Source organism: Triticum aestivum, chromosome 3B, assembly GCF_018294505.1.
Source record: "Triticum aestivum cultivar Chinese Spring chromosome 3B, IWGSC CS RefSeq v2.1, whole genome shotgun sequence".
Lineage (NCBI taxonomy): Eukaryota > Viridiplantae > Streptophyta > Magnoliopsida > Poales > Poaceae > Triticum > Triticum aestivum.
Window position 1 is genome coordinate 65,144,684 of NC_057801.1, and position 25,402 is coordinate 65,170,085.

Consider the following 25,402-nt stretch of genomic DNA (forward strand, 5'->3'; position numbering starts at 1 on the left):
TGCTACATTCGCATTGATCCAATTTTCCACGGGCTCTGAGTCATTAAACACTCAAAAACACCGATAACTGAACCGAGTCTGCAATACGGTTCAACGACACTTGATAATCTTCTTTAAGTACGAGTTTGTACCCGACCACGCCATTCCTAGCTTGTATGGCTATACCATTGTCGTGGTGATTTTAACTGTGCTACCTGGACCTTATTCTCGGAGCACCACTTCGACGATGAGCTAAGCTTACGTCGATTTTCCTTGTCATATCAATTCACCTTGAAAGGCAAGCTTGATTTCGAGTTTGTGTCGTATCTGTGCTTCCATTGACCTCTTGCTTCATCATTCCTTTGACTTGATGTCATCGCTGATCGATTACATCCTCATGAAATCTCTCGACAAAATTTGTCGTGATCATCATCAACATTTGACTCCTTTTAGGATATCGATCGAATTCATGATGATAAGTACCATCCTTGTCCCTTGGTAATTTGAGTTGCCACCGACAACATCCTTAATCCCTTTCATCACAAACTTGTTCATGTTATGGATGCAATTTGCTTTCCAGCTTGTATTTTGTTCTACCTTGAAGTAGTACTGTCTTTTATGTCAAGGATGTTGTGAGGATTGCTCCACCTCTTAAGAATTCTTGGTATAGTGATACTTCTCCCCATCATCATTCTTTCTTGGTCCTCGAGTTGATTCCAAATGGGGTACCAACAAGTGGACGGTGCTGTTTGGATTCTGCCCTTCTAGCAACCCTGTTGCTTTGAAGTTAATGGTCGGCCGTTCATTCTTAGACTATTGATTATTGAATCACCATTCCGACCTTGGTCGTGCAACCCAGCCCATATTTCGGGTGCACATTTCAACCAATGTTTAATTGTGTATGTTTTCCTCGAGCATGCCTCATTACATCATTTGATCTGACAAATGTTATCTCCTTGTTCACATAAGTGTGGAAATCCATCTTTTGAAAATTTCAATGAATAATCGTTGAGTTCATCAGCCACCTCCTCATCCTCTCCTTGGTTAAATGATGAACTCATGATTCGGAACTTGCTTCCATAGTACATTTCCTGAGAATTTTGCAACTCCATCTCATCTAATTGTGTTGCCCCCGTTCCTTCTCGGGCATCATGAGTCTGATTTATCCTGACACCAATCAGATCTGAATCTCGGCCAGATATGATGGTTGGAACGTTTTCCAAGAGTCATAACATTGGTCCTTATATAACCCAGTAAGGTGATATCATGCCTAACCCACCTGTTCGGAGGACCTATTGCTATAGTATCCTTTTACAAGGTTAGCCATTCATCCATGGGGAAATGGTAAGACTTATTCTATAAGTTGTTCCTGATGGATCCTTTTTGTTTCCAAAGTCTGATTTTCACCTGTTGACCATGTCAATGCTATCTCGAAGCATGTCTATGGTACTCCGTTCTTCAACAAGAACATTTGAAGCCCAATGCTAATTGTTTCTTGCTCAACTATCCAAAAACCGTTGTATGGATAATGTCATGAAAATTTCTCTCCCCTCACCTAGAGGCTTTTCTACTTAACATCATGTCATGGTTATCATGCTCTGCTTGTCCTTGGGAAGGATATACCCCTGAAATATCTGATAATCATATTTTCCTTTCCATTACTTGGTTTACCCTTTCTAGTGATCATTATGGTCTAAGCAGTATTAATTCCCTGCTTATGTAGACCCCTCATGTACAATTCTGTCAGTAAGACCCTGTTAGTTTTGTTGATGACATTCCGGTAACCACCGATGGACGAGAACTTTGCCTATAGGCCGCCTCGTTTCAACGAGCAGGAAAATGGTTCTCTTCGTCCCTCGCCCTTGGTACTGATATTGTTGCCGACATAACTGATAGGCTATCCTCTAACATACCTTCCTTACATGATCATGCAAGACGTCATCGCCCTTCCTACTTTTAACCACATGGTGGGCCCATAACCCACAGTTCCACATGATCGAAACCTGACTCTCCTGTACACCCCATATTCTCAAGGTTATTCCTCGCGCGTGGCCTCGTATGTAATTCACGGGCCACTGTCCTAGTGATCTATTCTGGAAACAGATGCAATATTCAATCTCGTTGCTTTGGACCCCTTTCGCGTGTTGTTTCAGACATCGAACGATTGCCTACCCATTTGAAACTTCTCATGGTACCTTCTTGCTTTACTCTCGATAATTTCTTAAGTATCTATTCGAGAGTTACTTCTACCACATTCTCTCAGTTATCTGCTAGGTAGTTGACCTTGAAGGTCCGTTCTTCAGTAGTTACCCCTTATCATTATCGTAAGTACGATGGAGTTCCTGAAGAAAGGACGACAACCTCATCATGATGCATTGATGCATAGGAATGAAGACATCAGCGCTATGGATCGACCACTTCGAGAAGAGCAACCAAGACCGAGAAGAATCGTTAGAATTTCGTAACCTATTCTTCCCCCTTACTCCACCGCTTAAATCTCGGGACGAGATTTCTTGTAGTGGAGGAGAATTGTGACACCTAGATAATTAAGCTACAATAATTCCCTCCTAATGATGCCACGTCATCATGACTACTGTTGTTAAACCCGCGTTGGTTCGAAACCGGTTCAAATTCAAATTTGAAATAAAGTCAAATTCAAAAGTTTTCAAATGCCAAAAATAAAATGTGCAAGATATGCTAAATAATTCATAAGTATTATTGGTGGTGAAACCAAACTTTTATAAAAGGTTTAAACGCATTAAAATGTTTATAACAGTGGAAATATTAATTAATAAGATGCTTTTTATAATTTCTAAAATATCAAATTAATTTAATAGAGTACTAAACTATGTGGCAGAGGTATAAATAGTGATACTATTTTTGAAACTAGTTTTGTATTTTAGTTAGACTAAAATATCACGGAGATTAAATAAACAGAAAAGTTGTAAAAGGAAAAAAGAAAACGAAACAGAACAGAAATAAAACAAAGCCCCTTTCCTCGGGCCACCTAGCCCATCTACCTAGCGGGCCTGCACAGCCCAGCCCAGCTCGCCCTCATCTCCCTTCTCTGTTCACACAAGGGGATCGTGGCAATAATCCACCGGCACCATGGCCACCGATGGCGCCGTGGCAGCCATCCCGCGCCTCCCCGTCGTTTTCCCCGGTGGATAAGGGCATCCCCAAACCCTAACCCTAACGGGTCCCTCCTCATTCTCCCCTCCGCCTAGCCCCTCGTCCAGATCCCCTTCCCCTTCCTCTCCCGACGCATCATCGCCGCCACCGCTCGCCATTGACGCCACCACCGTGTCCTTCGCGCGGCATCACCGTGCCCGTCCGCCTCGCCGTGGACCGCCTCGTCCACTGGTGCAACCCGTTGGAGACGGGGAGCACTTTAGCGCCGGAACGCCGTCGTCGTCCTCCTCGGACCACCGCGGCTCCGCCACCCTGATCCGTCCTCTGCGCTCCTAAGCTGTCGACGGCCTCCGTGTGCCTCCGTGGTGAGGCCCTCGTTTGATTCCCCTCTGATTCTCCCTCGGTTTAGGCCGTAATCCTCACCGCTAGACGTCGTGCCCGCACTCGCTAGGCGTTCCTGCTCACTATGCGCCGCCCGCGCCTCATGGGCCTCTCTAACGCGTCCCCCCACGCCACGGAGAGCGCCCTGGCCGCGCCCGCGCCGGCCATGACCTGGCCGCGGCCTATCCCCCTGAACCTCACCGCGCGTCGTGGCTGTCGTTGCTCACTGCAACCGCCTTCCCTGCTCGTCACGCCGTCCGTGCCCAGCTCCTCTCTTGACCGCGTAACCGCCTCGCTCGGCCACGACCGGCTGCGCCCGACCGCACCCCCGTGCGTGCTTGCCCGCACGTGGCTGTGCCCCCCCGCCGAACCCATCGCCCTGCTGCCGCTGCTCATCGCCGGCGGCGCTTCGGACGCCATGGCCGGAGCTCCGCTCCCGCGCGCGGTCATACGCCCCTGGCCGTGCCTCCGCGAGCCCTTGCGAACTGCTACTGCCATGCTGCGCTTCTGCTCGTGCTCGCCCGCGTATAGCTGCCTGCTGCTGTTCTACGCTGCTACAGTCCTTAAACAGTCCTTAAACAACGCCTAAATGACTACTAACAGGAGAGAAAATAATATGAGTAGATAGTACACTCAACAAACTTCTTTTTGTCCCACTGGACCAAATCCATTTGATCTGTAGTTTAAATGCTATGAAAATCACAAAACGCTATCTTTTGTTAACAGAAAACAGAATTGTGTGTTACGAGCTGTGTGTGGTGTGTGTGGGTGGCCGGCTTGGTCACGGCCCACTTCCGTGCGTGGCCGGCCCTTGTATTAATTATGACTAATTTAGTTTAGGAGTATTTTAGTACTAGTTTAGTCTTTAGAGCAAATGACATGTGGCCCCATTTCACCCTATTAACCAGTCAATAGTTAACTGGTCAACTGCTGACTGGACACCCCTAGACCCCACCAGTCAGCCTATGTGGCTAGCACATGGCTGGGTAGACTTGGTATTTTCTGTTTATTTGCAAATTAAAATAAATGCCCAAATCATTTAAAACTTTGATAAAATCATAGAAAATAAACCGTAGGTCGGATGAAAAAAAACTTTGTACATGAAAGTTGCTCAGAACGACGAGACGAATCCGTATATACAGCCCGTTCATCTATCACACATCCCTAGCATAGCAAACACACAACTTTTCCCCTCCGGTTCATCTGTCCGAAAACGCGAAACACCGGGAATACTTTCCCGAATGTTTCCCCCCTTCGTCGGTATCACCTACTACCGCGATTGGGCACACCTAGCATCGTTACTTGTCATGTCATGCATCGATATGCATTTGTTTGCATTGTATTCATTGTTTCTTCCCCCTCTTCTCTCCGGTAGACCACGAGACCGACACTGCTGCTGCCCAGTTCGACTATGGAGTTGACGATCCCTCTCTCTTGCCAGAGCAACCAGGCCAGCCCCCCCCCCCTTGATCACCAGATATCGCCTACTCTTCTCTATACTGCTTGCATTAGAGTAGTGTAGCATGTTACTGCTTTCCGTTAATCCTATTCTGATGCATAGCCTGACATTGTTGCTACATCTGTTGATACCTTACCTGCAATCCTAAATACTTAGCATAGGATGCTAGTTTATCATCATTGGCCCTACATTCTTGTCAGTCTCCCTTGCTATACTATTGGGCCGTGATCACTCGGGAGGTGATCACGGGTATATCCTATACATACATACATACTATACAGATGGTGACTAAAGTCGGGTCAGCTCGAAGAGTACCCGCGAGTGATTCACGGATTGGGGGCTGAAAGGACCTTTGACCCGACGGCCCTCTGTGTGGATCTTTGTGGCGGAGCGAGAGGGCAGGTTGAGACCGCCAAGGAGAGAGGTGGGCCTGGCCCTGTTCGGCGTTCGCGGATACTTAACACGCTTAACGAGATCTTGGTATTTGATCTGAGTCTGGCTACTGGCCTATACGCACTAACCATCTACGTGGGAGTAGTTATGGGTATCCCGACGTCGTGGTATCAGCCGAAGCACTTCAGACGTCAGCGACGGAGCGGCGCGCGCCGGATTGGACTGGAACGCCACTATGCTAGGTCTGCTTTTGGCCGCCCACGCAACGTGCAGGTGTGCTCAGGGCGATGGGCCCAGACCCCTGCGCGCTTAGGTTTAGACCAGCGTGCTGACCTCTCTGTTGTGCCTAGGTGGGGCTGCGACGTGTTGATCTTCCGAGGCCGGGCATGACCCAGGAAAGTGTGTCCGGCCAAATGGGATCAAGCGTGTTGGGTTATGTGGTGCACCCCTGCAGGGAAGTTAATCTATTCGAATAGCCGTGATCTTCGGTAACAGGACGACTTGGAGTTGTACCTTGACCTTATGACTACTAGAACCGGATACTTAATAAAACACACCCTTCCAAGTTCCACAGACAACCCGGTGATCGCTTTTCCACAGGGCGACGAGGGGAGGATCGCCGGGTAGGATTATGCTATGCGATGCTACTGGAGATGCTACTTGGAGTTGCTACTTGGAGTTGCTACTTGGAGGACTTCAATCTACTCTCTTCTACATGCTGCAAGACGGAGGCTGCCATAAGTGTTGTCTTCGATAGGACTAGCTATCCCCCTCTTATTCTGGCATTCTGCAGTTCAGTCCACCGATATGGCCTCCTTACACATATACCCATGCATATGTAGTGTAGTTCCTTGCTTGCGAGTACTTTGGATGAGTACTCATGGTTGCTTTCTCCCCCCTTTTCCCCCTTTCCTTTCTTTCTGGTTGTCGCAACCAGATGCTGGAGTCCAGGAGCCAGACGCCACCGTCGACGACGACTACTACACCGGAGGTGCCTACTACTACGTGCAGCCCGCTGACGACGACCAGGAGTAGTTAGGAGGATCCCAGGCAGGAGGCATGCGCCTCTTTCGATCTGTATCCCAGTTTGTGCTAGCCTTCTTAAGGCAAACTTGTTTAACTTATGTCTGTACTCAGATATTGTTGCTTCCGCTGACTCGTCTATGATCGAGCACTTGTATTCAAGCCCTCGAGGCCCCTGGCTTGTATTATGATGCTTGTATGACTCATTTATGTTTTAGAGTTGTGTTGTGATATCTTCCCGTGAGTCCCTGATCTTGATCGTACACATTTGCGTGCATGATTAGTGTACGATTGAATCGGGGGCGTCACACCGACTCAAGTATATCGAACCCCGATTCAGAATTTAGCAGCTGCAACCCGTATAGCAGAGTCAATTCAGCCCTCTCAGTCAGAGGCTGGTAGAGGCTTGATGCAGATCAGAGACTTGCTTAGAGCAGTAGGAGATCAGAATTCAATCGTGTCACAGTCGCGCAACAGGATTCACAGACGATCTGTCGCTGCGAATACTGTTCAGTCGGCTCACGGCCCAAGGTCGCCTCCGAGGCGCGTGGGACGTGAAGGCCAGCGGGATCACTATGATGACCGATATGATCGTGATGATAGGCGTCGAGTGCCCACTCCTCCCCCGAGAGGAGGGTCTAATGTCCATTGACAGCAAGATGACAGGTGCCAGCTCAGTATTGGGCGGAGAGCTCCGGTCGATCCCAGGGAACCAGGCTTCGACGCGAGATCCATCATCGTGCAGGGTTTGGTCGACCGGAACAGAGCTCACAGAGGTGGCCATGACAGAGATGTTCCCACTAGCAGTCGAGTCCATGTTTCGGGTCCATAATGCTTTAGCAGAGCCATCAGAGCCGCAGTAATACCCCCCAACTTCAGGTTGGCGACTGGGGTAAGTAAGTTCACCGGAGAGTCCAAACCTGAAACTTGGCTCAAGGACTACCGGGTGGCGGTACAGATTGGTGGCGGTAATGATGAAGTGGCCATGAAGCATTTGCCACTCTTGCTAGAGGGTTCCGCCAGGGCATGGTTGAATCAGTTAGCTCCCAGCAGCATTTACACTTGGGAAGATCTTTCCCGAGTGTTCGTCAGGACATTCGAGGGAACTTGCAAACGACCGGCCGGATTAACGGAGTTGCAAGTCTGCATGCAGAAGTCGAGTGAAACGTTGAGAGATTACATCCAGAGATGGATCACTTTGCATCATACCGTGGAGAATGTGTCGGACCATCAAGCGGTCTGCGCCTTCAAGGATGGCGTCAAGAACAGAGAGTTGAGCCTAAAGTTCGGTCGGACCGGAGATATGACCTTGAGTCGAATGATGGAAATCGCCTCGAAGTACGTCAATGGTGAAGAAGAGGACCGACTCCGGAGCGGCAAGTACAAGCCGAGTCAGTCGGAGAAAGGAAACTCCAATCGGAAGCAGAAGCGGAAGGCCGAACCAGCTGCTCCTGGAGAGGCTCTGGCCGTGACTCAGGGCAAATTCAAAGGAAAGCCCAAAGAATCTTGGAACCCCAAGAAGGTAAAAGATAAAGAAGGAAATGACGTGATGGATCTGCCGTGTCACATCCACACGTAGAAATATGAAGAGGGTAACTTCATCTACCCTAAGCATACCACTCGCTAGTGTCGGCTCTTGATCCAGCAGTTTCAAGGCAAGCAGCCCAAGGACAAAGAGAAGGAGTCCGACAAGGCTGAGGACAAGGAGGACAGCGATGGAGGTTACCCCCATGTCAATTCCACCCTGATGATTTTTGCTGATGTAGAGAGCAAAAGTCGACTGAAAGTGATCAACCGCGAGGTGAATATGGTCGCCCCGGCGACGCCAAGCTATCTGAGATGGTCGCAAAACTCCCATTACATTCGACCAGTCCGATCACCCCACTCATATTGCCACCCCTGGGAGGCAAGCGCTGGTGGTCGACCCAGTCGTCGAAGGCACTCGGCTGACGAAGGTATTGATGGATGGCGGCAGTGGATTGAATATACTGTATGCAGAAACGCTCAAGGGAATGGGCATTCCGATGTCCAGGCTCAGCTCCAGTAACATGAGTTTTCACGGAGTCATTCCTGGAAAGAAGGCTGAGTCACTCGGCCAAATAGCTCTGGATGTAGTGTTCGGCGACTCGAAGCATTTCCGCAAAGAGAAGCTGACTTTTGAAGTCGTAGATTTTCAGAGTGCTTACCACGCTATTTTGGGGAGACCTGCTTATGCACGGTTCATGGCTCGACCGTGTTACGTGTACCTCAAATTGAAGATGCCCAGCCCCAAAGGTGTGATCACTGTCACTGGCAATCGGAAGAAAGCAGAAGAGTGTTTTCAGAAAGGCTCAAAAATTGCCGATTCCCAGATAACAATAGTAGAGCTGGAAGGATATAAGAAAAATACAGATCCGAGTGAGTTGTTGCGGGCCAAGAAGCTTGCCACAGAATCAGCGTTTCAGTCGTCTGGAGAGACGAAACCTGTTCACATTCACCCGACCGATCCCAACGCAGCTCCGACCCATATTTCCACAACACTCGACTCCAAATAGGAAGAAGCGCTCATCCAGTTCCTCCGTGAGAACTGGGACATCTTCGCATGGAAGCGAGCTGACATGCCGGGTGTTCCCAGGGGGCTGGCTGAGCATCACCTTAGAGTCGACTCAAAAGCGAAACCTGTTAAAGAACATCTTCGACGGTCCGCCATTCAGAAGAAAAAAGCCATTGGCGAGGAGGTGGCTCGACTCCTTGCAGCAGAGTTTATCCGAGAGATATACCACTCCGAGTGGCTCGCCAATGTCGTCATGGTTCCCAAGAAGGACAACTCACTTCGCATGTGCATTGATTTCAAACATATCAATCGGGCCTGCCCGAAAGATCATTTTCCCCTCCCTCGCATCGACCAAATTGTCGACTCGACCGTGGGGTGCGAGAGATTGTCTTTTTTAGACGCCTATTCCGGGTATCATCAGATCCGTCTGTATGGACCTGACGAAATCAAAACAGCTTTCATCACTCCATTCGGGTGCTTCTGCTATATCACCATGCCATTCGGTCTCAAGAATGCCGGAGCCACATTCATGAGGATGATTCAAAAGTGTCTACTCACTCAAATCAGTCGGAACGTGGAAGCGTACATGGATGATATCGTGGTCAAGTCTCGACAGGGTTCCGACCTGTTGACTGACCTAGCCGAAACATTTGCCAATCTCAGGAGATACGATATCAAGCTTAATCCTTCAAAGTGCACATTCGGAGTACCTGGCCGAAAGTTACTCGGTTTTCTCGTTTCAGAACGAGGAATCGATGCTAACCCAGAAAAGGTTGGCACCATACTCCGAATGAAACACCCTGTGCGCGTGCACGATGTCCAGAAGCTTACTGGATGCTTGGCCGCGTTAAGTCGATTCATCTCTCGCCTCGGTGAAAAGGCGTTGCCTCTTTATCGACTGATGAAAAAGGCAGACAAGTTCGAGTGGACTCCAGAAGCTGATGCAGCGTTTGCCGAGCTAAAAGCCCTGCTCTCCACCCAGCCGGTGCTTGCTGCTCCAATCAGCAAAGAGCCTCTGTTGATTTACATTGCAGCCACAGGACAGGTCGTCAGTACAGTACTTATGGTCGAGCTGGAAGAGGAAGGTAAGACCTTCAAAGTTCAGCGCCCCAGTGTATTATCTCTCGGAAGTTTTGACTCCATCAAAACAAAGATATCCTCATTATCAGAAGCTCGTATATGGAATCTACATGACCATGAAGAAGGTTGCTCATTATTTCTCTGACCATGACATTACAGTCATCAGCGACGCACCATTGTCAGAGATTCTGCACAACAGAGATGCAACTGGTCGAGTGGCTAAGTGGGCGATTGAACTTCTTCCCCTTGATATCAAATTTGAGGCAAAGAAAGCCATTAAGTCCCAGGCTATAGCTGATTTCCTTGCCGAGTGGATTGAACAACAGCAGCCGACTCATGTTCACTCGCAGCATTGGACCATGTTCTTTGATGGATCTAAGATGTTAAATGGTTCTGGTGCTGGGGTTGTTCTGGTTTCCCCCCGAGGAGATAAGCTCAGATATGTGCTCCAGATCCACTTTGATTCCTCCAACAATGAAGCAGAGTATGAAGCACTCTTGTATGGGTTGCGCATGGCCATCTCACTCGGCGTCCGTCGCCTTATGGTTTATGGCGACTCAGATTTGGTGGTCAATCAGGTGATGAAGGAGTGGGACGTTAGAAGCCCAACCATGACTGGATACTGCAATGCAGTGAGGAAGCTTGAAAAGAAATTCGAAGGGTTGGAGCTCCATCACATACCCCGATTGAAGAATGAAGCGGCTGACGATTTGGCGAAGATAGGTTCCAAGAGAGAAGACATTCCTAGTGATGTGTTCTTGGAGCATATCCATACTCCGTCAGTCATAGAAGATCCTTTTACTGAAGAAACTCCGCAGCCCAAGAGTATCACAGACCCGACTGAGGTCGAAGTGCCGGCAGTGGTCGACCTGATCATGGAAGCTTTGGTGATCACTCCCGATTGGACAGTACCATACATCGCATATATATTGAGGAAAGAGCTCCCGGAAGACGAAGAAGAGGCTCGACAGATCGTCCGCCGATCTAAAGCCTTTACTGTGATGAGGGGACAGCTGTACAGAGAAAGCGTGACTGGAGTCAGTCAGAAATGCATAACACCAGAAGAAGGTCGAATAATTCTGGATGATATCCACTCGGGGACCTGTGGCCATCATGCGTCCTCTCGGACCATCGTGGCCAAAGCATACCGAGCCGGATTTTATTGGCCAAGAGCGAACGAGATGGCAAAGGAGATAGTCGACAAGTGCGAGGGATGTCAATTTTACTCCAATATGTCACACAAGCCCGCATCAGCTTTGAAGACCATACCACTCGTCTGGCCCTTCGATGTATGGGGGTTGGATGTGGTAGGGCCCCTGAGAACAGGCAGAAGTGGTTTTACGCATGTGCTGGTAGCAGTCGACAAGTTCACAAAGTGGATCGAGGCTAAACCCATCAAGAACCTTGATGCCGGTACTGCTGTCAGCTTCATCAGAGAATTAATATTCAGATATGGAGTCCCACACAGCATCATCACCGACAACGGGTCAAACTTCGATTCAGAGGAATTCAGGGCGTTCTGCACTTCTCAGGGCACACGAGTCGACTATGCTTCAGTCGCCCATCCTCAGTCGAATGGACAAGCAGAGCGGGCCAATGGCTTGATTCTCAAAGGGTTGAAACCCCGGCTGATGCGTGATCTCAAGCATGCGGCTGGAGCATGGGTCGACGAACTTCCCTCGGTGCTTTGGGGGTTAAGGACCACGCCTAACCGGTCGACTGGGAGAACTCCGTTCTTCTTGGTCTACAGAGCCGAAGCGGTCTTGCCGAGTGATCTGCTCCACAATGCTCCTCCAGTCGAGCTCTACAATGAAGCTAAAGCAGAACAAGCACGGCATGATGCAGTCGACCTCCTGGAGGAAGAAAGGGAGATGGCTCTGATCCGGTCGACCATTTACCAACATGACTTGCGTCGCTTCCATGCCAAAAACGTGAAGAGTCGAGCCTTCCAGGAAGGAGATTTGGTTCTCCGAGTGCATCAGCAGAAACCCCATAAACTTGCTCCTTCTTGGGAAGGCCCCTTCGTCGTCACCAAGGTTCTCCACAATGGAGCGTACCGTCTTTACAACGTCGAGCACAACATCGACGAGCCCCGAGCCTGGAACGCGGATCTTCTCCGCCCCTTTTACACTTAAATATTCACTCGGTTGAGTTGTAATAAAAGTACTTCTGTAGTTTATTTATCAAAGACAAGAGCTTTATAATTTTCCCAGTAATTGTTATTACTTTTGTCAACATAAAGCAATCCCCCAGTGGGTGGCTTAGCTGCGAAATCCGTTTCGCCTAAGATAAACAAAATCCTACTGAGTGGTAAGCCAGCCTCCCACTCGGGGGCTTAGCTGCGAAACCCGTTTCGCCTAAGATAAACAAAATCCTACCGAGTGGTAAGCTAGCCTTCCACTCGGGGGCTTAGCTGCGAAATCCGTTTCGCCTAAGATAAACAAAATCCTACCGAGTGGTAAGCCAGCCTTCTACTCGGAGGCTTAGCTGCAGTCCAAGTACTCGCCTAAGTTAAACAAAATCCTACCGAGTGGTAAGCCAGCCTTCCGCTTGGAGGCTTAGCTGCAGTCCAAGTACTCGCCTAAGTTAAACAAAATCCTACCGAGTGGTAAGCCAGCCTTCCACTCGGAGGCTTAGCTGCAGTCCAAGTACTCGCCTAAGTTAAACAAAATCCTACCGAGTGGTAAGCCAGCCTTCCACTCGGAGGCTTAGCTGCAGTCCAAGTACTCGCCTAAGTTAAACAAAATCCTACCGAGTCGTAAGCCAACCTTTCACTCGGAGGCTTACCTGCAGTCCAAGTACTCGCCTAAGTTCACGAGGTGCAGATCGACCGCTACGCTCTCCCTCCGAGCTATGCCACAAATACAACGTGCGCTCCGCAAGGAGGACGAGGTGCAGGTCGACTGCTACCCTCTCCCTCCGAGCTACGCCACAAATACAACATGCGCTCCGCAAGGAGGACGAGGTGCAGGTCGACTGCTACCCTCTCCCTCCGAGCTACGCCACAAATACAATGTGCGCTCCGCAAGGAGGACGAGGTGCAGTTCGACTGCTACCCTCTCCTTCAAAGGTACGCCACAGAAATCCTACCGAGTGGGGAGCATACCTCCCACTCGGGGGCTTAGCTGCAGCCCAGTGCTCGCCTAAGTTTTTGAAAATCCTACCAAGTGGAGAGCAGACCTCCCACTCGGGGGCTTAGCTGCAGCCCAGTGCTCGCCTAAGTTTTGAAAATCCTACCGAGTGGAGAGCAGACCTCCCACTCGGGGGCTTAGCTGCAGCCCAGTGTTCACCTAAGTTTTTGAAAATCCCACCGAGTGGAGAGCAGACCTCCCGCTCGGGGGCTTAGCTGCAGCCCAGTGCTCGCCTAAGTTTTTGAAAATCCTACCAAGTGGAGAGCAGACCTCCCACTCGGGGGCTTAGCTGTGGCCCAGTGCTCGCCTCAGTTTTTGAAAATCCTACCGAGTGGAGAGCAGACCTCCCACTCGGGAGCTTAGCTGCAGCCCAGTGCTCGCCTAAGTTTTTGAAAATCCTACCGAGTAGAGAGCAGACCTCCCACTCGGGGGCTTAGCTGCGGCCCAGTGCTCGCCTAAGTTTTTGAAAATGATACTGAGTGGAGAGCAGACCTCCCACTCGGGGGCTTAGCTGCAGCCCAGTGCTCGCCTAAGCATATTGGGGAACAAGTTGATTGCAATGAGCACTTCGCTTTAACCTGCAAAAGACACCTCAAACCGAATGCAAACATATTCAACATCGAATCCAGGTTCAGATAAAGCCTAACGGAACCGAAAGTGCTCAGGCGCTAAAGCCTGTTAAGGTTTGTCGGTTACAAAAATCACTCGGCATACCGAGGCAAATTTAAAGTATCGAGCTTAGAAGTTTTTTACCCCTCCTGTGGAGGGCTGGAAGGTGCAACGAACTCGTCCATGTCGATTCCATCTGCAATCCGAGTGGCAGCGGTGATGAAGGTCTCCATGAAAGATCGGAAGTCATACTTCTTGGTGTTAGCCACCCTGAGAGACGCCAGCTTGTCCTCGTGCGCATCCTTGCAATGAACGCGGACCAAAGACAGAGCAACATCCGCACCGCACCTGGCAGAAGACTTTTTCCACTCCTGCACTCGACTTGGGACCTCATTCAGTCGAGTCATCAGGGACTCGAGCTCATTCTGGAGCGTCTCTCTTGGCCAGAGTGTCGTGTCGATGCGGGAAGTTGTGATCTTCAGCCTGGCGAGATAGTCGATGATGGCGGCAACGCGAGATTCAAGCCGAAGCACGTTCATGGCGACTTCATCTTTCATGGGAGAATTGATGGGATCCAAGTTTACTTCCAGTCGGTCAGTCTCCTCTTCAAAGTTCTGACAAAATTCTGCAAGCACAGCCACCGAGTCAAGACAATAGTCGAATGGAAAGATCGCAGTTAAAATGTCTGTTTGATGCAAAAGATTACCTTCAAGCATGAGGAACAACTTTTTGGCGAGTCCACCCAGATAAGCCTCAAGATCATTCTTCTTTCCCGCCAACTCGTTGGCCTTATCATTCAGGGCAATCTTATCGCTTTTCAGTCGACTGACCTCCTGATTGGCAGCGTCAAGAGCAGCTTTCAGATTGGTGTTTTCTTCTTCAAGCTTGGTGACTGAAGACAACTTCTCATCTGCGAGCTTGGTCTTCTCTAAAGCTGTTTTCTGCATCTCAGCCAATTCAAGGTCTTTCTTCCTCAGAGCATCCTTCACTTTGTCTGCAAAATTACAGTGAGATCAGACTCCGAAACAAATGAGAAGCAAAGGCAGTCATCAAGGGCCTCACCAAACATACCTTTAGCTTCCTCCTTCGCTTTCGCTAAGTTCTCCTGGGCCAGTTTCAGATCAAGGTCGAGCTGGATGTGCTTGTTCTCCATCTCAGTATAGCGAGCCGCAAGGTCACAGGATTTCTACAAAAAAACCAGTCGACAGATGTCAAAGACAATTCACTTCCGAGTGACTAAGGAAAAATTATAACATTTTCTAAGACTACGGCCGAACACAAACGTTCGACCATAGTCTCGGGGACTACACCCAGTGGGTGCACTCAGCGTGCCCCCACTAGTTTTACCAGCTAGAGTCGACCAGTCGACCCAAAAAAAACAGGAGGTGTTCTTCAGACTATAGTCAACTGCCAGCAGTCGACCACAGTCTCGGGGACTACACCCAGTGGGTGCACTCAGCGTGCCCCCACCGGTCTATGAACCCATTCGACCTAGTCGAGTAAAAAATAAACTTAAGACATAAAGACTATAGTCGACTGCTAGCAGTCGACCATAGCCTTGGGGACTACACCTAGTGGGTGCACTCAGCTTGCCCCCACTAACCTGGAATTTCAATCGACACACCCAGTGGGTGTAGGACAAACCCTAGGAATTTCAGAAAGAAGGATTTTTCAGATATCATATCCTAACAGAACAGGCAGTGACCGACTGACCTGAACATTACTATGAAGAGCCGAACTGGCGTCATATGCTGCTTGGCTGGCTTCTCGGATCGCCTTCACTCGCTCCATCATGACCCCCGCCTGGCGTATTGCTTCTTTAGCAGCGCTAGCTTGGTCTTCTGGGACGTGGTGGGTTGAGAAAAGTGAAGGTTGTGCAGCACTCGACGATGAAGGGCGAGCACTCGTCAACGGCACCGCAAAGGACACGGAAGGCCGAGTGACATTGTCTCCCTCCATGGTCAATGTCTCGGGTGCTGGCACGTCCTGAGTCGCCTTGCCAGCAGACGCTTTCCTGCTCCTCCTCTGCCTCAGGGGCTCCTCGTCGTTGTCATCAGGAAGGTCAATAACGACGTTAGACGAAGCTGCAGAAACAAATCAAAATTAGAGACAAGAAGTCAATCGACTAAGGACAGAACTACCGGAGTCGTACCAAGTCTTGAAGTAACAGCATCCTCCATCTCGTGGTCTTCGGCCCTGGCCGAGGTATCAGAAGTAGCAGCGCTGCAGTCCCATAAGTCAGTCAGTTGGCTCATGGGTCGACCAATAACAAGTTCATGAAACAGGAAAGCTCAAGTTGCAACATTACCCTGAGATTGTGGGGATCACCATCTTCATCTTCGGCAAGACTTTTGCCGGCTTCGGCGGCATCACTCGAGACTGCTTCGGAGCTTTCTCAGTCGGTGCCGGAGAAGTAGTCCGTGGGCGCTTGGTCGATTGGGTGACGGTTGCGACCCCCTTGCCGCGCTTGACCGCGGGATCATGGGCAAGCTTCGAACGTCTCTCCGAGTGCGGAGGTACAACTTCCTCCTCCTCCTCCTCCTCTTCCTCCTCGCCAGAGTCTTCACCATCGTCATCGTCGTCAGCATTCGATTCCCACTCCTCTGGGCTTTCGCCCCCACTTCCTTCCTCCTCTTCAGTCGGCGTTTGCGCTCCATTGGGCATTGAGTACAACTCAGTGGTAGCCTGGCAGACAACAAAACAAAACAAAGGTCAATCGACCGATTCGCAGCAAAGCAGAATGAATGAAGCAAGATTGCAATCGGAGATAAGTGGTCATACCGTGTCCGGTGTGTAGGAATGGTCGAGTGGTGGGATCCTCCTAGCCCCCCGTGGGTTGTCCTTATTCCCTGTGATAGCGGCCACCCACCTCTCCAGTGTGGCGTCGTCGACTGCCTCTGGATGGACCTGAGTGGTGTCTTCAGTTCCACAGTACAGCCACATCGGATGGCCTCGGTACTGAAGCGGTTGGATACGCCGTCTCAGGAAGACCTCCAGAAGATCCATACCCGTCACTCCGTCTCGAACAAGCTGGACCATGCGCTCCATCAACATTCTTACTTGAGGTTTCTCTTCAGGAAGCACCTTCAGAGAAAAGGGTTTGTTCACTCGGTCCATGGAGAACAGAGGGAGACCAGTCGACTGCCCCGGCGTCGACTCGTCTCGGCAGTAGAACCAAGTCGACTGCCACCCTCTGACCGACTCAGGAAGGGTCATGGCCGGGAAAGTGCTCTTACTCCTCATCTGAATCCCTAAACCCCCGCACATCTGGATAACCCTAGTCCTATCATCGTCAGGACTCGCCTTTTTCAATGTCTGTGACCGACAAGTGAATATGTGCTTGAAGAGACCCCAGTGTGGTCGACAACCCAGGAAGTTCTCGCACATAGACACGAAAGCAGCAAGATAGGCGATGGAATTGGGGGTGAAATGGTGGAGTTGCGCCCCAAAAAAGTTCAGAAACCCTCGGAAGAAAACACTCGGCGGCAGAGAAAACCCTCGATCTACATGGGTGGCTAGGAGAACGCACTCACCCTCCTGCGGCTGCGGTTGCCAATCGGACCCCGGGAGCCTGGCCGACCCGTGGAGGATCAGACCCTCGTTGTCCATATCATTGAGATCCGCCTCGGTGATGGTCGAGCGGATCCAATCCCCTTGGACCCAACCTTGCGGCAGGCGAGACCTCGATGAAGATCCGCCCTGACTGGACGGTCTCCCCTTCGCCTTCCCCGTCGCCGTTGCCTTCTTCGCGTGCTCTAAAGCCGTCGTCTTCTCCTTCACCATGGTCGCCGGCGGGGCACGCGAGGAGTGGGTGGGCGGAGGCGAGAACAGGCAGAGCGGGCGGAGACGAAGAGGGCGGAGAAGAAGAATGAGAAGGCACTGTTCAAAAACCCTCGCCCGATGCTTTATATAAAGCCGCTTCCGAGTGGCTGACAAGTAGGCCCGGGCAATCCTGTCACATCCCGAAACAGTCGCGCACGCACGATACGTGGCGAAAAAGGAGGCGCGGAAATCGAGGCGTCCACGCCCTATCCCATCCGAGTACAGCGAGCCGCCCCGCTTCGCGCGCTTCCTAAAATTCGGATCCCGCAAAATCCGCCAACAGCAGATCAATCTGTCAGACGATAAGATTTCCTGCGATCCGTCGCTCAGAAGTTCATTCAGTTCAAAAGTTCACTCGACAGAAGAAAGGAATGGATCAAGGCGACTGAAAGAAAAGTTGCTGCCGTCATTGCAAAGACTTATTGGTCCAAGATGAGACATGTTCAAATAACAAAAACGGGTCGGAAAGATTACCAACTCCTTCCTCACTCAAACCTCGATCCATTCGGGGGCTAATGATGAAGTCATGTACCTAGGGTCACGGACCTGGCCAAAGTACCCTCCCCAAGGACACCTTCAGAATAAACTGCCGTCCAGTCGACCAAGAGGGATTCCACTCGACAGACTCGAAGGCACTCGACCATGAAGATTCACTCGACCGCCAGAAGATCAAGAGCCACTCTGCATCCGAACGGTCTTTAATTAAATAGCCTTTATGGTCATGATGACACTTTATGTAAGACGTTACCAGTAACGCCCATCTTTATGTACTTTAAACCCTGCATAACTAAGGGTCGGAGGGGTCTGGCACACACTATATAAGCCACCCCCCTCCTCAGTGTAAAGGGTTCGCACCCCTGTAATTCATACGCATATAATCCAGTCGACCGCCTCCGGGCTCCGAGACGTAGGGCTGTTACTTCCTCCGAGAAGGGCTTGAACTCGTACATCCCTTGCGTATACAACTGCTCCATAGCTAGGATCTTGCCTCTCCATAGCTACCCCCCATTCTACTGTCAGACTTAGGACCACGACAGGGATGTCCTCAGTATGAAACAAATCAAAGAGGAACTTGAAGAAATCTAGAGAAAAGAGGAAAAAATGCCATGTGGCAGAGATCTAGAGATAGGAAGATTAAGGAGGGGGATAGAAACACAACTTATTTCCATGCTATTGCTAACCAACGTAGAAGGAAAATCAGCTGTCTATCCTGGAAGGGCCGGATGGGCCTGTATACTCCACTAAAGACATGCTGGATGTGGCCACTGACTTCTATAAAATCCTTTTTGGTTTTGAACCAAGACCTAATATCCATTTAGATGACCAGTTTTGGTCTGAGGAAGAAATGGTAACAGATGCAGAGAATGTTTCCCTGGAAAGACCCTTCTCAGAAGAGGAAATTAAAGAAGCCATCATGGGTTCATATGCTAATGGGGCCCCTGGCCCTGATGGCCTCTCATTTCTCTTTTATCAACACTTCTAGGAGGTCATCAAGCACGATTTTATGGCTCTGGTTAGAGATTTTGAAAATGGAACCCTGGATATCCAGAGACTAAATTATTCTATTGTTACTCTGATCCCTAAAGAGCCAGATGCCAAGAATATGAGGAAATTTAGACCAATTTGTTTGAGTAACTGCTCTGTTAAGATCTTTAGTAAAGCTATGACAAACAGGGTTGGCCCTGTAGGTCATAGGCTCCTATCTCCCTGCCAATCTGCTTTTGTGAGAGGCAGGTTTATTCTAGAAAGTGTAGTTACTGCTCATGAGGCCATTCATGAAGTCCATAAATCTAATGAGTTCGGGATTGTTCTCAAAATAGACTATGAGAAAGCCTATGATCGGGTGAACTGGCATTTCCTAGTAGAAATGCTAACTTCTAGGGGTTTTGGAGCTAAGTGGATCAGATGGAACCTCTCCATTCTGCAACAAAGCTCTTTCTGTGTTAAAATCAATGATGTCCTTGGGCCTTACTTTGTGGGGGGGGGGGGAAAGGACTCAAACAAGGGGATCCCAGTTCCCCCATGCTTTTCAATTTGGTGGCTGACATGTTCTCTCGTATGCTGGCCAAAGCTATTAACAGTAATATTATCTCTGGGATTGTTCCCCATATCATCCCACAAGGGATGATATGTCTGCAGTATGCGGATGATACAATCCTTTTTCTTAACCCTAAACCTGAATATGTTAGGAATTTTAAATGGCTACTTGCATGCTTTGTAAACCTCTCTAGGTTGAAAATCAACTATGACAAATGTGAGGTAGTGCCAATCAATATGAATGAAAATGATGCTAAAATACTTTCCCAATTTTTTTGCTGTAAGTTGGGGGATTTCCCTCTAAAATACCTAGGAGTTCCATTACACTACCTCAAATTGAGGAGAGAAGACATTCAGTATGTCATAGACAAAATTATCAAAAGAATATGTGGCTGGAAGGGGAGACTACTTAGCTATGAAGCAAAGTTAGTCCTCCTCAAAGCTTGTATTGCCAATGTCCCTATGTATCTAATGTCTGTCATCAAATTTCCCAAATGGGCAATCAAAGCCATCACTTCGCAGATGGCTCACTTTTTCTGGGGGAACCTAGGAGATGAACATAAGTATCATCTTGCTAACTGGGGGCTAATCTCTCGGAAAAAAACTTTGGTGGTCTCGGGGTACCCAACTTGAGAGAATTTAATATGGCCCTGCTAGCTTCCTGGGCGAAAAGATATTTTATGGACAGTGACAAAAACTGGGTGAGACTGGTTGATCACAAATACAAAACTGGCAAACCCAATGTGTTGTGAGCTAAACAGAATGTGGGGTCTCCCTTCTGGAAGGGCGTTACCTGGGATTTTGAAGGAATTAGACATTTCTATAAATGGAAGTTGGGGAGTGGTGAAAAGATCAGCTTTTGGGATGACGTGTGGGTGGGGGATTCTTCCCTTAAAACCCAATTTTGGGATGTATATGAAATATGCCAACAACAGCATTGTGCAGTTTCTGAGGTGTGGGATGGTTCTACTCTGAAACTTACCTTCAACAGATGTGTGGAGAGGCTGGGTTTATGGAGAGATGGCATGACATGATCCGTATCATATCTAACTTGCCCATTACTGGTGAGGTAGACCAACCCATTTGGATGTTGGAATCGTCGGGAATCTACTTGGTTAAGTCTTTCTATAACATGATTAATTGGGGTGGGGTTTCTACCCCTATCTGGAAAAAAATTTGGAAAATCGTCGTGCCTCACAGATATTTAGTTTTCCTATGGTTAGCTTTCCATAACAAGATTCTTACCAGAGATAATCTGAATAAAAGAAGGGAAGTGGAAAATTTAAAATGTTTGTTCTGTGATGAGGATGAAACTGTTTATCACCTATTCTTTGAGTGTATGGTTGCTAAACAAATCTGGAATGATGTGTCTGACTCTTTTGGGTTTAGTAGTCCTAATAATATGAATGAACTATCTTCCTTCTGGAACCTAAATAACAAAAAGTCTGTTACCAATATTGCGTGTTGCTACCATTTGGAGCATTTGGACTATGCGTAATGACATGTGCTTTCAGGGCGCGCAGTGGACAAGCACCCGTGCGATCTTGGCAAAAATCAGCTTGTCATTGCATCAATGGAAGATCCTCTGTGTGGGCGACCAATCGGTGCTGCTGAGAAGATGCATTCAACTCCTAGATCGGCGAAGAGGCGAGCTGCTCAGGATTGCATGGGCGTTGGGCTGAGAGCTTGCGTGAAGAGGGCCCGAGACGAGGCGCTGAAGGCTCATTCAGAGTGAAACAAGATGGGGTTTGCATAATCCCCCTGTTGTGGTTAATGCTTCTGTCTTGACTTGGTCGAGGGCTGTAGTCTGTCTGTTTGTTTAGATGGCACTCTTCAATTCGTCAGTCTGTCTTTGTGGTAGCAATGATGCGTGAAGTTGAAAACTCTCAGGTCGTAGACTTCTTTATACTTTCAGTTTACTCTGGTCTGCCATCCTTCGAGTAGGCCCGATTGCTTGCAACAGCCCATGTTGACTTGCGCTTTTGCTCCGTTTATAATAAAATGGAGTGGGGGGAAACCGTGTCATAAGTTTTTAGCGTTCATTTTGGCCTGCTTGAAAGTTTTAGTGCCATTAATAAACTCGAGGCAAAGTTCAGGCTAGTTTACACTTTATACTAAAAAGTAAAGTTTGACCTTATGAATAGTGAATGCAGTTTAAACCCCTTGTAGTCTCGGTGTAACCGTAGCAGACAATATATTCCAGGGGATCTTGGAACTTTTTTGCGATGTATTCCATTTGAAAGCTCGTCTTAGTTCAATCTTCTCAGAGTGCTGCATAATATCTGTAGATATTCTTCCACCCCAGGATTTACAACAATCACTTTACCACTCCATTGCAACATGTTATAGACAAGTGCATCCAATCATCCCCAGTTGACACATGGAGAGCTCTTTATAAGGTTTGTACATCAAATCTTGTTTTCTCTGACATTGCAGTTTTGAGTCTGTTGTCATCACAGAATATTGTCTTGTCTGGAGTGTCGACTATGTTTAATGATTTCGACTGAAGATTACACCGGGACCTGAAAAAGACTGGATGTACGGGTCCGTGCATCTAGTGCTCAACTTGGAGATATGAAGGTATAAATTTCCCTTATTTGCTGTTGTCCTCTCTTTCTGGCAGCAACAAGCAATGACTTTCTTGTAGTTTTGGAACTTGGGAGTTGAGCTAAATTTATTGGTTTCAGGCTCAACCTGTGGAAGTAAACAAGGTTAGTCATCCAATTCTTTGGCGAACCTGTGGCCTGTGCTTGCTTCTACAGCGGAATACTATGAGGTATGCAAGCTTTGTCTCCATACAGTAGTAACAAAACCCACATCACCTAAAATTTCTTAGTTTTGTTAGAGTAAAATTTCTTGAGTTTTGCTTCATCTCAATCATCTCACTAGATGGTTCATGAGCTGGGATCTTAATCATCTCACTAGAGGGAGTAGCTTCTGCCATTGCCGTCCACTACCTGCATGTGAAAAAGAGACTAGAGTAAAGCAACGGAGGCGAAATCTTACCAAGAAAGTGCAGCAGACGCCGAAGAAAGTGCAGCAGCAGGACGAAGCAGCCAACCACCCACGACGGAACGACGGCCAGCGCGAAGCCGTCGCCGCCGCCGCCCGCGGGCAGACCCCCGACGACAGTAGCAGGGAGCCGCACAGGACCACTCAGCAGTCAGCACACAAGCACCTACTACCACCCAGCGCGTCCAGAAGCAAGGAAGAATGCGAGCGAAAAAGGGCATCAAGAGCGACGCAATAGGCAATAGCGGCGAAAAACCCTAGAGGCCGCGACCTGACACAAACGCATTGCTTTTTTTTTCTGAGACAAACACAAACGCATTGCTGACCCCACGACCGCGAGCACATAAGCAGCCCATCGACCGGCCCACACCCCATCGCCCACCGCACAATCGAAAAGCCAAGAAAGGCCCACACGTCATCGTCGAAACTTGGAAGATATATAGATCTTCCCTCAAAAAAAAAAGGAAGATATATAGATCGAGATCTCGATCTCAATCTCTCCTCGCGTGAAAACAGCCACCGCACCCCTGCGCCTATCCAAACCCTAGCCACCCCCCTGCGCCTATCCAAACCCTAGCCACCCCACCCCTGCGCCTCCCGATCCAGCGACCATGGTCTTGCCTGGATCCGCCGCGGCCGGCTGGATGATGCTGGACCGCTTCATCTACCACAGGGGCGAGGACGGCGACTGCAGCGGCTGGTGCTTCCCGGACGAATCCGTGGCGCCCCTGAGGGCCACTTCGTCCACCTCCGTCGGCGAGCCCTTCGACGTCGCCATCCTCCACGCCGAGCCCCCTGCAGTCTCCCGCCTCTACCTGCGGTGGCCCGGCGGCACCAACAGAAGGGGCGCCGAGCTGGCTGCCGCACACCGCGACCTCCTTCTCTTCCGGTTCGTCTACTTTGACCTCCACGTCATGTTTGACAACTTCGTTTGCGTGGCATCCTCAGATCCTGTGCCGCACATCGAGTTCAAACGCCTTCCCCTTTGCACCATACCAATGGTCTTGCCTCCGTTTTTCAAGGAAGACACGGAGGCAATCACTACACGTCGATACTTTATGCCCAACACTCTAGGGCTCGTTCGTGGATCATCCCCTGGCCATGAAGATGAGTTTGTCGTGGCACAGCTGGCTAGTATCACTAAGATACCAGGCCCAGACGACATGATGGAAGCTGAAGTGTGCATGATCCGCTCTCGTGTATCAGCTATGGATGATGATGGCACATGGGAGCTTCATAAGATACCCATCCAGCACAAGGAGCATCAATACTGGAGACTCGTCGATTGGTCGACTAGCGCTGTCACCACGTTCAACAACCGTATTTGCTGGATTTCCTACTACACAGGAGGTATTCTATTTTATGATGTATTCGCAGAAACGCCTACCATCTCTTATCTAGGGTTACCTACCCATCACCGTCCTGGATACCGAGAAAGAGGTTTCCTTGAGGTGAACCGCAGCATATGTGTCACTGGTGGGGGTGATCTTCTCAAGTATACTTCTGTTGTTCGCACCGACCGTCAGCTCTGTGGCCCACTTGAACCTCGCCAGGGTTATAAAATTATCACTGATGTTTTGAAGGCAACGGAGAGTGTTGACATGGAGTGGGACCGGGATACGTTTGTGACAGCTTATGAATTCTGGCGTCACAACACCTCTGAATGTCTCCCGCGCGATGCTGTCCCCGAGTACCCTCTTGTCAGCATGGACGACCCTAGTATTATACACTTTTTGCTGTCTGAGGAAAGAGAGAAGATTAACAAGGTTTCGGTTGTTACGATGGATATGGTTACCAACAAAATGATTTCAGTTGTTCCATATATTAAAGGAGAGGAAGACCTCGATGGCGAAGATGCCGACATGGTCAAAGAAAAATCACACCTTCTCAAGTCCTTCCTTACATCGGAGTTCCCCAAGTTTCTGAATCTCACAAGGTATTGATCTGTGCACTGGATTTATTTTTAACTGTTAAAACATTTTAGATACAAGTCAGTGATGGTGTAACCTTTGTAAAGTTTAGTTTGAAGCAGCCCCATATGACATGATATCTCTAGCGCTATATATTTCATTTATAGTGTAATCTCTTGTCATGCCACTTTTTGAAGTTATCATACAATTGCAGCCTAGAGCTTGTTGAGGCCCATCTCCTTGGAGAACATATTTGTTTGGAAATTTAGTTCTACTCCGAAGCTAAAGCTATGCTAACTTAGTTGCCTTATTAAGAAATTCGTAAGGTCCAATATATATGTTCAGGTCCAAATCCAGTGTTAAATATTCTGTACAATTAGCATTTGGTGACTAAAGTGTTTTTTCTTTCATGGATTGCTGAACATCCAAAAGCTTGAGGATTCTGTGCAATTAGGTGTCAATTCCATGGTTCGATTGCTATACTATGTTCTGCTGTCGAGCATAGAGTGGCGATGTGTTAATCCATCTGATGATCACATGGACTTGGTGAGGAGATGGTCTGTAGTTTGCTGAAATTTGGACTTTGTGTGTGTTCTCTATTTGCTGTGTCAGTCTTGTTAGTTTTGCAAACTCAAATGGCACCCCAGTTTCGTTCGGCGCTGAGAGATATGAACTTCTGTAGTTTGATCAACTTAATAATAGTGTTTTGAACTTCTATTTCTAAGTATCAATAGTTCAATGAGTTCTTAAATTTCATTAGGTGTTTTAAGGCCATCTTAATTATTATCCCAGTTATTATTAGGAAGCAAACCAAGTTTCATCATCCTGGACAGTCCTCACGAGTCATCCAAGTTAGTTGATTGAACTATTGTCATTCCAGTTATACAACCAAACAGCTGTA

At 48.7% G+C, this 25,402-nt stretch overlaps 1 protein-coding gene across 1 annotated transcript; it reads left to right on the plus strand.

The window, feature by feature from the left end:
- Positions 1-23,091: 23,091 nt before the first annotated feature.
- On the plus strand, positions 23,092-25,157 carry LOC123064800 (uncharacterized). The gene is made up of 2 exons (XM_044488201.1): positions 23,092-24,527; positions 24,934-25,157. The coding sequence occupies exons 1-2, from the start codon at positions 23,203-23,205 to the stop codon at positions 24,953-24,955; spliced, it is 1,347 nt and encodes a 448-aa protein (XP_044344136.1). The 5' UTR covers positions 23,092-23,202; the 3' UTR covers positions 24,956-25,157.
- Positions 25,158-25,402: the final 245 nt, after the last annotated feature.

Excerpts from the sequence above, each read along its gene's own strand:
- LOC123064800 (XM_044488201.1), top strand. The coding sequence starts at position 23,203 with ATGGTCTTGCCTGGATCCGCCGCGGCCGGCTGGATGATGCTGGACCGC. Across the intron at positions 24,528-24,933 it reads AAGTTTCTGAATCTCACAAG|CTTGAGGATTCTGTGCAATT; the intron begins GTATTGATCTGT and ends AACATCCAAAAG.